Below are 14681 nucleotides of genomic sequence, written 5' to 3'. Positions count from 1 at the left end.
AAAATTGCCCATAGAAACAAAAAAACTATTGGACAGGTATGCGCTGACTCTCCACATCTTCCTCTTTGTGAACGTTTCAGACGTGGAGAGGGGGTACAGTTCTGCTGTGGCTCTGATTGGGCTCCGGAGGTAGCAACGTTACAGGACCAAACAACAGTAATGTGGCAACTGGAGGTGTTTTGGCAACTTATAAGTATATATACTGGGAGAAGTGAGAAAACAGCATCTCTCAGCATCCTCTTTACTGATGGCAATCATGCAATTATGTAATTTAGAGCAGAAAACGTAACTTTGTCACTTTCCAGGATGTTTGGTAGATCAAGATCTCAATAACAACACATTATAACAGCATCCATATGACTATAAACAGTCAGCGGGTTTAGATTGGAAGGAGGACATCGGGGAAACACCTTAAAAACATGCAGAGGTCACCATAATGACTTGTAACCATCATGCCTCATTAGGAGCCACAGTGCCGCCTTGCTATGTAAATAACACAGTGGTTTGTCTTTACGCCACAGTTGCTTGGCTCTGTGTGAACAAACAGCGACGGAGAATTGGCGAACTGCCACTGTGGCGATAATGTGGCGTCTCTGTGTGAAAAGGACTACTGTGTATGTAGCAGCGTCCATTGCTTTTTCAGCCTTTGTGTATAGTCTGTGGTTGGAGGAAATACTCAGAGCTGCATCTCTTGCTGGAAGGCCATCACACAACTGCGGGCCTCAGCTGCGAGGAAAACTTTGCCTGTGCTGTAACATGTTGTATGCACAAAGAAAATCAACTGGCCTATACCAGAGATATCTCATTGGCAACACTGGCAGAGATATTTTGTTTGGGGAAAAGGGTTCACATGGGTTCAAATGAAGAAACCAAACTGAATGTCTTTTTTTTATGGTTCCTAATGGATTTAACCCTACATTAACTGAACAGAGCAAAGGGCGTTTCTTTTTTACAATTGGAGTATTGGGATTGCCTAAAAAGGATATTTCGTCTGTTGGGTCTGGGTTTGTATCATATTTTCAATGCATTGCATTGTGTTGGCTTGTTGCTATGGTTACTGTGTGAATGACTCCTTTGCAAGGTGGCTCTGGTGATTCAGATTGATGAGAAGTGGGTGCATGACAAAGTGGAACTGCAGGTTCATTTATCCACGTTGAGGGCTGACCACTAAAATCTCAAACCTAAAATTATCGGATGTGACACCAGCCGGCAGCCCTAAAATCCATACAGACAATCCACTGCAGCTTGTGTGTATGTGTTACATGAGAAAATGTCTGGGTGCAAGGTAGCAGTGAAATCTTGGCATGGAATCTCATTGATTTGGGCATTCTCTACATAAGCAAGCATAATGGACTTGATAATGAAGCGCGAGTACAGCGTGGAAAGGCTGATGCATTGTCAGCGTGGTAAAAACATGGTTCCATTTGGCTGCGAAGCTCGTGGTGTTAGGTCATAGGTTGATCAAATTAAAGACAGTAGGCGTATGAATATGGAATTAGCAAATCTAATGAAGCAACATGCGGGTAGTTCACTCCTTGTTGATTTTAATGTTACTTGATAACATAATATCAATCGTATCCTGGCGTGTGCTTGAATATTGTTGTTTTTGGTTCACTGTGGTTCTCCCTGTATTGACTGCACCCAGAACAGAAGCACTGCTGACCACCGGGTCTCAAAAGTGTTTACACTAGAGATACACTAACAGAGATAAAGGAGGCATTTTATGTTGAGAGTTACTAGAATTCAGGGATAATCAATGTGTCAGTATGAAACAGAAGTTGGCAAACTGTTCATTTACCAGAACTTACTGAGAACATTTTATTTCACCCCACAGAAGTCTGATCATGTTCTGCTATTGTCAGTTACGTTTTATTATTTTCATCATCGGTGTTTGGTCATTTTTTGTGTGAAACCCAGAAAAGTCTGTAAAATATTGAACACTCATCATAGCAATGGTTTAAAACCATTTAAAAACGAATATTTAATAAATGAGATGGCTGACATTGGATTTTGAGCAGTAAAGTAGTGGGGTCCATTATTTTTCTTCGCTCTGTGATTTGTTTAGGGAGCTGATGCAGAGGGTTGCAGCCATTACACAACACTGATTGTGCATGGATTTTAACTTGAAGTGAGGGAATTGGAATTCATTTGAGAAGCTCATTTGACCAAATACCTTCTGATACTTGATCGTTTCCAAAATTATCATCTCTATCATCATCATATCTGTGTGTGTGTGTGTGCGTGTGTGTGTGCGTGTGTGTGTGTGTGCTTCCTTCTCTGAAGCGGTGCTGGTTATTTTTTATGACTCATTTTTGAAAACTGAATTATAATTTTGTATTTATAGAGGGAGTAAAGTACAAAACTGTTTGGTACTGGTAACAATTTCCAGGTATCTTTATTGGTTAAAATGCAGATATACCTAACCCTACATAGGACAGATTTGTCTTGCTCCAGTTAATACTTTTTTCTGCACATGTTATCAATAACTATGCTGGCAGCCATTTCAGAAATTGCATGAGTAATCAGTAAAAACCGTGACCATTGGCTGCCTTGGCACTACAGGAAGATCTTTTTGCTCTCCATTTTCATAAACATCTGAAAGCTCTTAGTGGCTCTGCACTGGATAATTTAGTGAAAATCTATTTAAATTAAGGACACAAACATTATTTTAGGATTTTTGGATTTTGATGTGGGGGTAATTCATGAATCAGAAACTTGCTGTCCACCAACAAACACAAATCACTATTGCCCTCTTTTTGCTCTCACGTCATGAAGTGAAAGCTGTCTCAGTAGCCATCACTTGACTGTGTTTTGTAGATGCTGTGCTGCATGTCCAAGGAACAGCATAATCAAAGATGAAGACTACTAACCAGATAAAGTGTTGTTGCTTCACCACAGGTGATTCTTGGTGGCAGCTAGAAAATACCTGTCACTGTCAGTGTCCAGGCTGTGCTGATGACTCCTGCTTTCTCTGAAAAGCTGCCTGAGGCCGCTGTGTGAGAGACATTGTGTCTCAGTTGGATGTCACTTGGTGAGGCACAGTAGCAGTTCCTGCAGGCTGTGACTCTTCTCAATCACACAGAAGCAGGTCGCTTTTCAACATACGACTGTGCTGACCGTGGCATTTTGAATAAGGTATAGAATTTTTAATTCCTCAGTAAAAGTCGCTCTCAGCAGCTTTGTGAAGAGCACTTTTGGTAAGGTACGAAGCTTGTTTGACAGAGCAAGGCTTCCTTTATGTGAGCTTGCTTGACTGAGTGTAAAACTCCAGTCAGAGGTAATGGATGCCACAACAGTGTTTAGCAACTTCCTTTGTTCACTAAAGGATTCACCATCAGGCTCTGAGCATGTTCACATAAAAAGGGGCCTTTAGTGCATTGTTTGTGAACAGGTGAGGAACAAGTTGTTGCTATTATTAAAATATTATGACAAGTAACAAAAAGACTTGCAAACAAAGCAAGACGGAAATGCTGCCATGGTGTAAATTTGTAAGTTGATGTATTCATGTTACCACTCAGTCATTCCCAATGCCTGTGGTCTGTTCCTAACATGACAACTACGCCTCTCTTTTCACGCTACCTGGGGCAGTCGCGTCACTTTTAGTGATGTCGGCTGGCTATTTGGCGGATGCAGTCGGTAGAGATCCTCTCACAGTGTGCTGCACTCAATCCAAACCCCACACTTCCTTTTCCGATGTTGATGAGTGCATCTTTATGATGGGCAAACACGTGCTTCTGAAAAATGGTGCATAGAGGCAAAAAAATATATAAAAGCTATAGCTAGGATACATAAGGATACTCATTACTGTAAATGAGATGGTCCTTGTATGCTGTCTTTTCTGCATGAATGTTTCCAAATATTAAGACTCATGCACAGAATTTATCAGAGGGGACAAACATGTAAGCTATATAAAGCTTGCATACACAAATTCTACTGAGACCAAACAAGCTGATTTAAGGCTTTATTTTATTAAATACACACATAAGAGGTATTCTGGGAAGATCCGATGAGAAATTGATCCTGACACAAAAGCATTTTTCAGCTGCACTAAGACAGCTTTTTGTCTGTCAGCCAGAGTGAGACATCTCCCCGCCTCTCTCTCATTCACATTTTTATAGTCAAACCGTACCTAGAGTGAAGTGTGTGTGTGTGTGTGTGTGTGTGTGTGTGTGTGTGTGTGTGTGTGTGTGTGTGTGTGTGTGTATGGGTGTGTATGTGCGTGTTATTTGAGAGCGTGCGTTGCTTTTCAGCATCTGAGTGAATTAAAGGTGTTTAGATTTACATTTAAGGTGATGGGACACAGATGTAGAATTGTTTGTCTGTGCGTGTGTGTGTGTGTGGCATTCAGCATTTAGCCTTGAAGGTTTGCGTAAGTGGAGCAATTACAAAGCTGGCAAAACAGCATATGGAGAGAGAGAGACAGAGAGGGAGGAAGATGAGTACAACCGAAAAGCCCTCCCTCACCCGCCCCACTGCTCCTGCACATATCCCATCTTTATTCTCTTTGCTTTCTATTTTCTCCAGTGAGGGCATTGGAGAATGAATAACAGCAGGGCTGGGAAATGGAGACTTGATGCTCTTTATGTAAATCAAATACCAGCATTGCCATTCATTTCCTTCAGAGCACCCTGAAGACATGAAAGGAGCCAAAAAGCACTGGGAAGAAACAGCCGGGAAAAGTTGAAGCCAGGTCAAGTTTGAGCAAATATTTTTACAGAAAACCAAGCTGGCTTTTGTAAAGGCCAATCACTGACAGCATTCATCCAGGCTGAGCTCAGCAACAACAGTGTTGGGTTACAGTTCTCAGCAGCCTTGACCAGCCTCTACACCACAGTGAGAATTACGTAGGGGTTAACATGGAAACTCTCAGTCACTGAATGCTGATTTTGAAAACGGAATGCTTTTCTTCTCGCATTTGTCTCAGATGATGTTTGAAATGAACAAAACATCTAAATCTGATTAGAGATTCAAAGACATCAAGATTCAAGAATTAAAGGGATTTGTTTACATTCATTATACTGTTTTCATTGAATGTTTTCATTGCCATGTCACATTATATTTGAATATCATCAGACATCAACAATAACAAGAAATGCATGGTGCTTTGCTTGTGGTAGTGCTTGTGGAGGAATGACGTCTCAAGGCCTAATAGAGAGGAAATGAAAGGAGAAGGTGATGGCATGAATTAACTTTGCAAAGCAAAGGTTTGCAGTCAATTATGGACATATATTCAATTTCATAACATCCAATAAAACATCATTTCACATTTCGAGCCAAGGAAATGGTAAATTTGATATGTGTCACTTACAGGGTGCATTACATAGACCTACCTTAATTTGCTGGACTTACCTCAATTCTAACGATGTTCTATACTTGCCTTACCCTTACCCTAACCTTGCGCTAAACCTAACTTTAACCACAGACCACAAATGTGGTTTATCTAAATTGGGGACATGCCTCTTGATCCGTTTCACACAGATAAGCCACATTATCGTTGCAGCAGCATTTCGCCAATTCTCCGCCATTGTTTGTTCACACAGAGCCAAGCTTCGCCACCATAAAGACAAATCAGTGTGTAATTCACAGAGAAAGATGGCGCCGCAGATCCTAAAGAGGTGTGGTGGTACACATCATGATGATGTCTGTGGATTTTTCAGGGTGTTTCTCCTGGTGTCTACCTGTCAAAATAAACATGTACCTGTGGATAGTTTATAATCATATGGATGCTGTTTTAATGTGTTGTGACTGAGATCCTGACCCACCAAACATCCTGGGAAGTGACAAAGTTACTTTTTTCGCTCTGAATGACATAGTTACATAATCGCCATCAGTAAACTGGATGCTGTCTGAATCTTTGAGGCTGTTTTCTGGGGGAAAGTTCACTGGTGGTAGGCCAGACAGGAGGACAGACAGGAGGACAGACACTTCTCCACATATATCTGCAGTATTTTTTCCTCATATAAGTTGCCAAAGACAGTTTCAGTTACTATGTTACTGTTGTTTGGTCATGTGACGTTGCTTTGACATTTCTCTTTCTTTAATTGAGTGAAGGACTTGTGCAGCTATCAGACTGTCAGACCAACATGCTCTTGATATGCGCAGTTGGCATTCACACTGGTTAGGTTCACCAATACTGCGCCTCTGATACTACCTCCAGGAGCGGATCAGCACCGGAGCGAAATTTCACCCCTCGCCGCCTCTCCATGTCCTCAAGGAGCAAAACAGGTGTTACCAAAGACAGCTATACAACACTCAAATAAAAAAAAAAATACCCAATTTAACTCTTCCAAACCCCACTTGCTCCATTTGTTAAAATGGCATTGTTAGAGGTAGGCTTGGTGTTGAACTCAGTTGACAAATGATGAATCTGCTCCTGTCTGTGCTGTGAAACATCCTTCCAACCATGCCTCTCTTCTGTTTTCGACAGAGCAACCATCCAATCACCACGGCTCCACTCTGCCTCCGGTACCGCCCCCTCACCGCCAGCATCCCTCAATTACAGCTCTGAACCAATCCCTGGGCTCCACACATCACGCTGGTCAATCCCTGAATTCAACTAGGCAGCTTACCCCTCCCACTGGAAGCCCGGCCCCCGTGGCCGGCCAATCACCAGCCGAGCTGCAGACCACGCCACCTGAGAGCGTCCCGCTGCAAGACAGCTGGGTGCTGGGTAGCAATGTGCCTCTGGAAACAAGGTAAACTGATTGTGCTTTATTTTCAAGAGTCTGTAACACTTTGTCAGTAAGTTCTTTTTACTGGGTCTTAATTTGCCACTGCCAGAGCCACTGCTGTAGTCACTGTTTATGCCGACAGTGGTGATGGAATGATTTGACTGAGCCATATTGGTTCAAGACAGCTTGCAGTAATTCATACATACATTGATAAACTGATGACAGTGGCTGCCATGCAAGGTGCTGACCAGCTCAGGAGCAGTTTGGGGTTCAGTATCTTGCCCAAGGACACTTCGACATGTAAACCAGGGGAATCGACCCAACGACCTTCAGATAACAAAATGCTAGCTTTACCCCTGAAACACAGCTGCCCCTTAAGCTATAACTCTGTCTCCCTGGCAACTGAGAACAACTGAGAACTTAACTAATAGGTGAAGCCGGCGTTACAATCCCATCAGGTTCTAATGTAATGGAAACGTTGTTCAATGGTCTAGTAAATAGGACAGGCCTTAGATACGACTTAGTAATGGGAGATAAACTCTGTTCAGCTCATTGAACCCGGGTCCCCAGGAATGGGGTTGGAGTTTAAACCCAATTAACAAAGTGGCCAAACTGCGTAACTACAGTGTTACATAATGCCCTGCGGCTGAAAAATACTATTTCGCATAAGCTAACATTTTATAAAAAAGAAGGGGCTGAAAAACAGTGGATACATTTTTTTGAGCATCACAACCCACGCGAAATAATTCATTCTGTCCAATAACATTTGGCTTCATGTGCCACTGAATAGCTTTCACAGGAACAAACAGGCCTCAACCGAGTTATAGGTCCATGATTGAAACCTTGAACATACACACCTTGAACATTGAACAGCTCAGCTTTTAGTCAGGCAGCTAACACGATGCTAGCAAGATTCAAAGTCAATAACATTGCATACGGTCAACAAATGGTAAATATAATTCCACAGCATGCTAAACAATAAGACAAGCTATTGAACAGCTATGTCACTGTCTCCAAATCAAGAGAAATGAGTGGCCGGCTGCAGCCTGAAGTAACCAAGCAGGCTGAATAGCAAGGATGGCTAGATACCAGTCAGCTCAAAGGGACAGTGTAGCAGCTGTAGTGAGGAGTAAACATGACTTACGACTTAACTATTACTTGAGACTTGACCCACCTACCTTACCATCCACAGTGCTGAGTGTAGGCTATTTACTGTATCTTGTGTGTTGCAAGGTGGTGTTGTTTTTTTTCGATTATGTTATTGTTTACATGCATTGAGGTGTCTGTTAATTTAGACTGTCTCTGGAACTTCTTGAATAGTATTGTCAAGAGGAGGATATCCTGATGTTATTCATACCCTCCAGCCAATAGGAATCAAGTATTCACCCAGATTATTGAAATAGCAAAGCAAAAAACTAGGGCTGTCAGGCGATTAAAAAAAATAATCTAATTAATTACAGGATTTGTAATTAATTAATCTAATGAATCACATTTTAATCTCATATCTGCTAAAGGTACCCAAATAAAGAATTCGAATTCTAGGACATTACAAAATTGTATTGCATGACTAATCAATAGAATACACTGAGAAGAGAAGATTTGAAATCCACATTTTTTTTGTGAAGAGCGTTTCATGAATGAAATTTAAAAGAAAATGGTCAAGCACATCCCAGCAAACCAATTAGGCCAGGTGCATTATTCAAAAATGCAGTATAAATACACTTAAATAAATAAAATTCAGAAATAAAATGAGGCTGAGTCTCAAATAGGTACTTAAGCAGACGCTCACTTCAAAATGAGCACTAAAGGGGCGCCGCATAGCTCAGTTGGTAGCGCGCGCGACCCATGAGCCGAGGCTCTGCAGCGGACCCGGGTTCGACTCCCGGCCCGGGTCCCTTTGCTGCGTGTCACTCCCTGTCTCTTACCCTGTTTCCTGTCAAACTCTTCATCTGCACTATCAATAAAGCCAGAAAAAGGCCAAAAAAATACTTTAAAAAAAAAAAAAAAAAGAGCACTAAAGCTGACTCAATACAGCAATCCAAAATGAATACCAAAGCTGACTAAATACTGCAATTCAAAATAAATAGTAGAAGTATAAGGCTGTGAACAGTGACATAGAATTTGTCTTCAAAATAAGAACTTTACATGGCACCCCATTTAGAACTGGGGACAAAAACAGGCCCAGACAAAAAACAGACAAAAAACAAACACCATGTTGCTCTGCAGCTTCTTATTGCACTTAGAACAAAGGGTGATATATATCCGTGAAAGTTGACTGGCAAATCTCTTTAGTTATATTACATATAGTACATATAGGTTTACACTTTCTTTCTTGTGTGTAATGTTCTCATCATGATCACAGTGTGAAAACAGAACAGTAGAAAGCAGCAGATTATATACCTCATCAAATTTCATTCAGAAGAGGTTAAATGTGCTATATATATAAAAAAAAAAAAAAAAAATGTCATAGCTGTTACTCAAACATGAGGTCTTCTTCTTAACTGCCACTAAATTGATTCACTCGTCTACCAAAATACATTTGCATGATTGATGACTGCCTGATGCAATCAGAGGGGAAGAGGGGCATTGTAGTGGGATGTAAATAGCCGATTACAGGGAAAGGAACGTGCAGCATGCTGTAAATTAGCTGCAAGCATGAGACAATCTTATAAGGATATTTTGTCCCATCTGTAACGGAGACAGATGAAACAGTATTAGCAAGCAAGTGTCCATACCTTCAACTTCATAGTAATAGCATCATGCCTGAAAAAGGGGCAAAAAAAAGTTTTATATTCTTATGAAGGCCTAACACACACACACACACACACACACACACACACACACACACACTATTTATTAGGGTAATCTTGAACTTTAATTCACCAGACAATTTTTAGCCTCTTTTTCTTTTTTCTCCTTTCAGCATCTCACTTTCTTTTGTCTCATTGCCAGACAGAGAAAAGGAGACTCTGATAGAGGGGGGAAATGTCTGTCTCTAGGATCTTAACAACCCCCAGCATTTACACTGCATGCACAAACACACTTCATAGCATCATCTTTCAAAACTGTGCCCACCTCCTACAGTATGTGAGTATGGTATGTATGCGGGTGTGTGGATCTCTCCATTTCTCTCTCTGTGTCTCTCACACACACTCACACACACACACACACACCTGGGAATAAAAAAAAAATGCGAAGCCTTGAGGAGACAGAGTAAGAACAGAATATCAGCTTGCAGGGTTGCGCTGAAACATAATGCTGTGTGACCTGGAGGTGCTCCCTGCATGGCAAATCAAACACATCCATCCTGTGCTGGACACTGCAGCCAGCATTCCATTCCATTCCATTTCTTTCTTTCTTTCTGTAAATATCTGTCAAAATGTATACACCATCATAATTAGATTATTCTGAATAATAGTTTTAGTGGTGGCTGGTCAAGAGAGGGCGATAGGGCAACGCATCATGATTCACTATGACCTTCACTGACCTGAGTGCCACTGACCTTTTTTTGTTTTGTTATGTTTTGTTTTGTTTTCTGAGGATTTTTTTGTTCTATTTGCTAAAACATTCATTATGATCTGACAATAGAAGAAGACACAGGTGTAAAACTCCACTGTCTGTGGCTCCACCCAGTAGCTGTAATTTGATTTGCAAGAATCCACCGCTCCCAGATCAACACAACCAATCAGAGCCAAGGGGAGTGTCTGAGAGGTTTCACTCATTCTCGTGCATACGCTGCTGGCAGTCATTAATGTCTTTAAGGCTGCTGGTTTGCAGAAGTGTCTTTGAAGTGACTGGGCAGTTCAGGATGCTCTGAAGTGGTTGAATTAGTTTGGAGAAATAATGTTACTCATGCCTCAGAAAAGCAGCATGGCAAAAATGTTGCACCGGGTAATGATCAGCTGGTAACTCTGTCTACCGTGATGTGAGGAAAATTGTTTGTTACACAGGATATCTACAGTGATCTGCATTAGCCATTGGTCACTATAATTTACATTACCATGGTTATGAGCCTGCTTGTGCACAGCAGGCTCCTCTGTGGTGAGGGGCCAAACCACAATGTTTCAGCCTTAAAGGAACAGTTCTGGTCTTTTGAGGTGGGGTTGTATAAGGTACTTATCACTAGTCAGCATGTTACCTGGAATATATGACCATCATCTCTCTGCTGGTGTGGACCAACAGGCATTGGGACTTTGTACTGCTGAAACTGTACCAGCAATAAAATGTATTTTAGCCACCTACAATAGGTCCCACTTAAAATATGAATATCTGTTTAAGTGTACGCTATGTTTTTAACAATTTAAGTGCTGTACATTTCTGTTTAGCAGTTTTTTTTCTTTGGCACTACATTCCACTGCGTGGTGTCAAATATAGTAAAATAATGACAAGTGATATGTACCTCATTCTATCTTACATCAGAAGACCCCAACTTACCCCAAACTTTAAACTTTCCTTCACCCTAATCAAATGGCTTCTGTGACTATAGCTAACCAAACAAATATACCTGTCATTCTGTATGGAAATCATTACAATAAACATTGTATTTTTTCTTTTGTCCAACTTTGCTTTTTGGAATTTGGTAGACTGGTCCTTCTTTTTAATGGACAATTTTTAATATTGAATCAGTCTATTTTACAACAACATTGGCTCGGTGATACCTCATGTTACAGAGGAACGGACAGTGACAGTTGTCAGTGGAGCACTGGCAGAGAGAGTGTCCATTAGCCAACTTAGGAGTTTCTTATTTAACTCAGATTAGTAAGATTGGTTCTTTAAACTGTTAGAAAATAGTTATTTTAATTAGCTTTAAATATATTTAAGGAACCAAACACTAGGTCAATGAACATTGACCGGAGCTGCCTTCTGACCATTTTCATAAAGAGCACAAAATGTCCAATTGACAAATATCTAATCTAATTTAGACCATATTACATTTAAAATATATCTGGTATCAGAGTATTATCATAAGAATTAAGTATGTACTTGAGTTAAATGGTCTTTTTCAAGGTTCGGGTTCAGCACATACACAGACCACTGATGGTCTTTTGTTGTTCTCTCATTTCCAGCGTTATCAAGATGATCCACTTATCCATAGTATGCCTTTTCTTTATCAAGTTTCATCAGCAATTTGTCCAACAATACAAGTTCAAACTTGTGTCATTCTTTCAAGTACAAACTGATATGACTTTAAAAAGAGCAGACACAGTGTCGCCTGATCTTTTATTTGAACATTTGTTTCCCCCTTGGCTGTTTCAAATGCTTTATGCATCCATTGTGGTACTATGTCAAAGTACATCTGTGGTGATGCAAAGACTTGTAACACAAAGATCCCCCCACACTATGTAGCATCACTCATATTGTGAGAACAGGTTTAAGTGTAGACTCTATTGTTAAACTGAGCAGACAAAACACTCACCAACTGAACATACCTTTACCTTTTATACTGTTCCCTCTGACCCTTTATTCACACACACTCACACACACACGCACACAATTTGGATAGAGGATGTATCTCGGCCCAGAACAGACCCCATCGTTTCGGTTCAGATCCAGATAAGGGGACAGATCCAGGAATTTTTCCACATTTTCAGTAATTGTGAATAAGACAGACATGATCAGGCATGATAGCTGGCATCTGTAGCTCCATTCACAGTGCCCTCTCAGAGTGGGAAGCTTGTACCCATACCCTGCCTTGCCGTCAGTGTGAAAGTTACAGGGGCAGAGAGGGAGGACAGTTTGTTCCACCTCCGATCCGCCACTGGAGGTAGAATCAGAGGCAAGACGGCGTCTGTGTGAATAGAAAAGGAGGCATGAGTGTGTCTATCTGATGGTGTTCACTGTCTGTCAGCTAAACAGATCCTTCACTCATCAAATACAAGAAAAATGTCCCCCTCATCTAACCCACAAAGCAAAGTTACAGTGGCACGATGCATGGTGGGTCAGGATGTCAATCACAACATGTTCTAACAGCATCCATATTGATTATAAGCTGTTGGCAGATACATCTCTGTGTGAAAAGGACTTATGAGTTAGTACAATTTTATGCGGATCCAACTAACTATAGCAGATTTATAGGTCGCATATTATGAAAAACAGTGCTCCTACAGGCTGTTCAGATTCAGCTCCTTTCATTACGTAACGACAGGAGACATTTATATTGGCTAACCTCCTCTGCTCGATTATAGGAGATATCCGAGAGGGAGGCGTTCATCCCCGAGGTGAAGTTCAGTGTGTCCAGCGGTATGATAGCAGTGTTTCGCAATGTCGTCACTCAGAGTCAGACACACAAATCGCTCTGTTGTTGGCTGTAAAAATCAGTGCCTGTATTCTGTCCCAGCTGCAGAACAACAGAAGAGACAGTGGTTGTGTTTCATTTTTTAACAACAACGTGCCGGCTGCGGTTTGTGTAATTCTGTGTGTGTATGCTAACCACTTCACATCGGACTGCTTCAGTTACGAGGGTCAGTCCCACCCATACCGGACCCAGCAAATGCACCTGAGTGTCGCCGCAGTTTGATAGTATTTACAGTTGCCTACGAGTATGGTGAAGTCAGCTGTCAACTGGCTAACTAGTTAGCTCCACTTTCTTCCACTATGCAATGGCATTTGAAGCGAGTTTAATGTTAATAATATTACGATGGAGCTTGGTTGTCACAGTAAAAAGTCTGGAAACGTGCAGACTGGAGACAGAGACGATGCGAACAGTGTCCAAGAGTTTGGAGACTGAGTTAGAGACAAACACAGCTTTCGCTAGCTGCTAGCCATTAGTTACATGGTAGTAACTGTAACAACACATAGAACAAACTAACATTATTCAGACACATTAACCATTCTGAAACATCCTGCTACAGCTGCAGAGTCTGTGCTTCTTCAGGAGCCTCTCCTTCTGGGTCCAATTCTGGATCAAACTGGTATGGATGAATGAAAGCATGTCCATGAGCCATAGCGATACATATATATACATCTACCATAACATTAATGCATGCTACCACTAAGAGGCATCTACTTCCTGGAAGGGGCGTGTAGCAGGCAGTGCTCTCAGTAGAGCTCACTTAGAGCGACTTTTTGACAGCTGAAATTCAGGACCACGGATGGGTTTGGGGCAATACATTTCAAATACAGTCTTGGACCTCTGACAGCTGTGTGAAATTGATGAAAAATAGTATAACATGGGACCTTTTAAGTTAGAATACAACTGTGTTCACACTGAAATGCTGCTTTTCTTATGTGTCGAATGATCGAACATTTATTGCTAACACGTACTTAAACACTGACACTACATTAGGTAATAGACATTCGTTTTCCACTTTGCTTCCTTGCCAACTTTTATTTTGAAATCACTTCACAAAAGGGCCATGTGCAGGGCTCCATGCATGGCTCAAACTAAGAAAACAGAAAAAAAAAAAACAACTCCTAATCATCACAAAGTCTGACCTCCATTTCATCATAATGACAGTCATACTGCAAAGAGAGCTAAATCTGAATAATGTTGAGACTAGTAAGTTAGGGAGCTAAGGGTGGCTTTAACACAGCCTTTTTGGCTCCAGAATGGTCGCTCATTCTCTAGTGAACTACATCACCATGGTAACTAATGGCAGCTACTCATGAGGCGGAGTACTTTTGCCATGCTGTGAGTAAGCAGGATCAAAACAGGTGCTGCAGGCGTGTTTTAAATGAAAATGAAAATTGTTGCTTTTTTTAGATGCACCATAATGCTCCTATAATCAGACAGAATGTGCATGCACCTGTTGTGTCAAGAGACACCCGACACAACTGGTCACCGGATTGAACAGGCATTGATCTCACACACACACACACACACACACACACACACACACACACACACACACACACACACACACACAGCAAGGCCACTTCCTTTGTCATTGCTGTACACTGAAAACATTTGGGTTTGATACCAAAAGATGAATATGAGACAAGAGATCAGTATGTCAGTGTCCATGTCTAGGTATTTACATCTAGATTTGTTTTAAGATTATTGGAACATGT

The 14681-nt window shown here is 41.2% G+C and overlaps 1 protein-coding gene across 5 annotated transcripts in view; it reads left to right on the top strand.

The window, feature by feature from the left end:
- Positions 1-14681, top strand: part of LOC119020583 (teneurin-3) — a 274733-nt gene that overhangs the window by 150853 nt on the left and 109199 nt on the right. For all 5 annotated transcript variants that reach the window (XM_037100051.1, XM_037100045.1, XM_037100035.1 and 2 more), the window contains one exon: positions 6428-6695. In XM_037100051.1, the coding sequence (XP_036955946.1) occupies positions 6428-6695 (268 nt within the window). The remainder of the gene's footprint in view (positions 1-6427; positions 6696-14681) is intronic.

Source organism: Acanthopagrus latus, chromosome 1, assembly GCF_904848185.1.
Source record: "Acanthopagrus latus isolate v.2019 chromosome 1, fAcaLat1.1, whole genome shotgun sequence".
Lineage (NCBI taxonomy): Eukaryota > Metazoa > Chordata > Actinopteri > Spariformes > Sparidae > Acanthopagrus > Acanthopagrus latus.
Note: the sequence above shows the minus strand (reverse complement) of the source record. Positions and strands in the feature narration are given on the sequence as shown.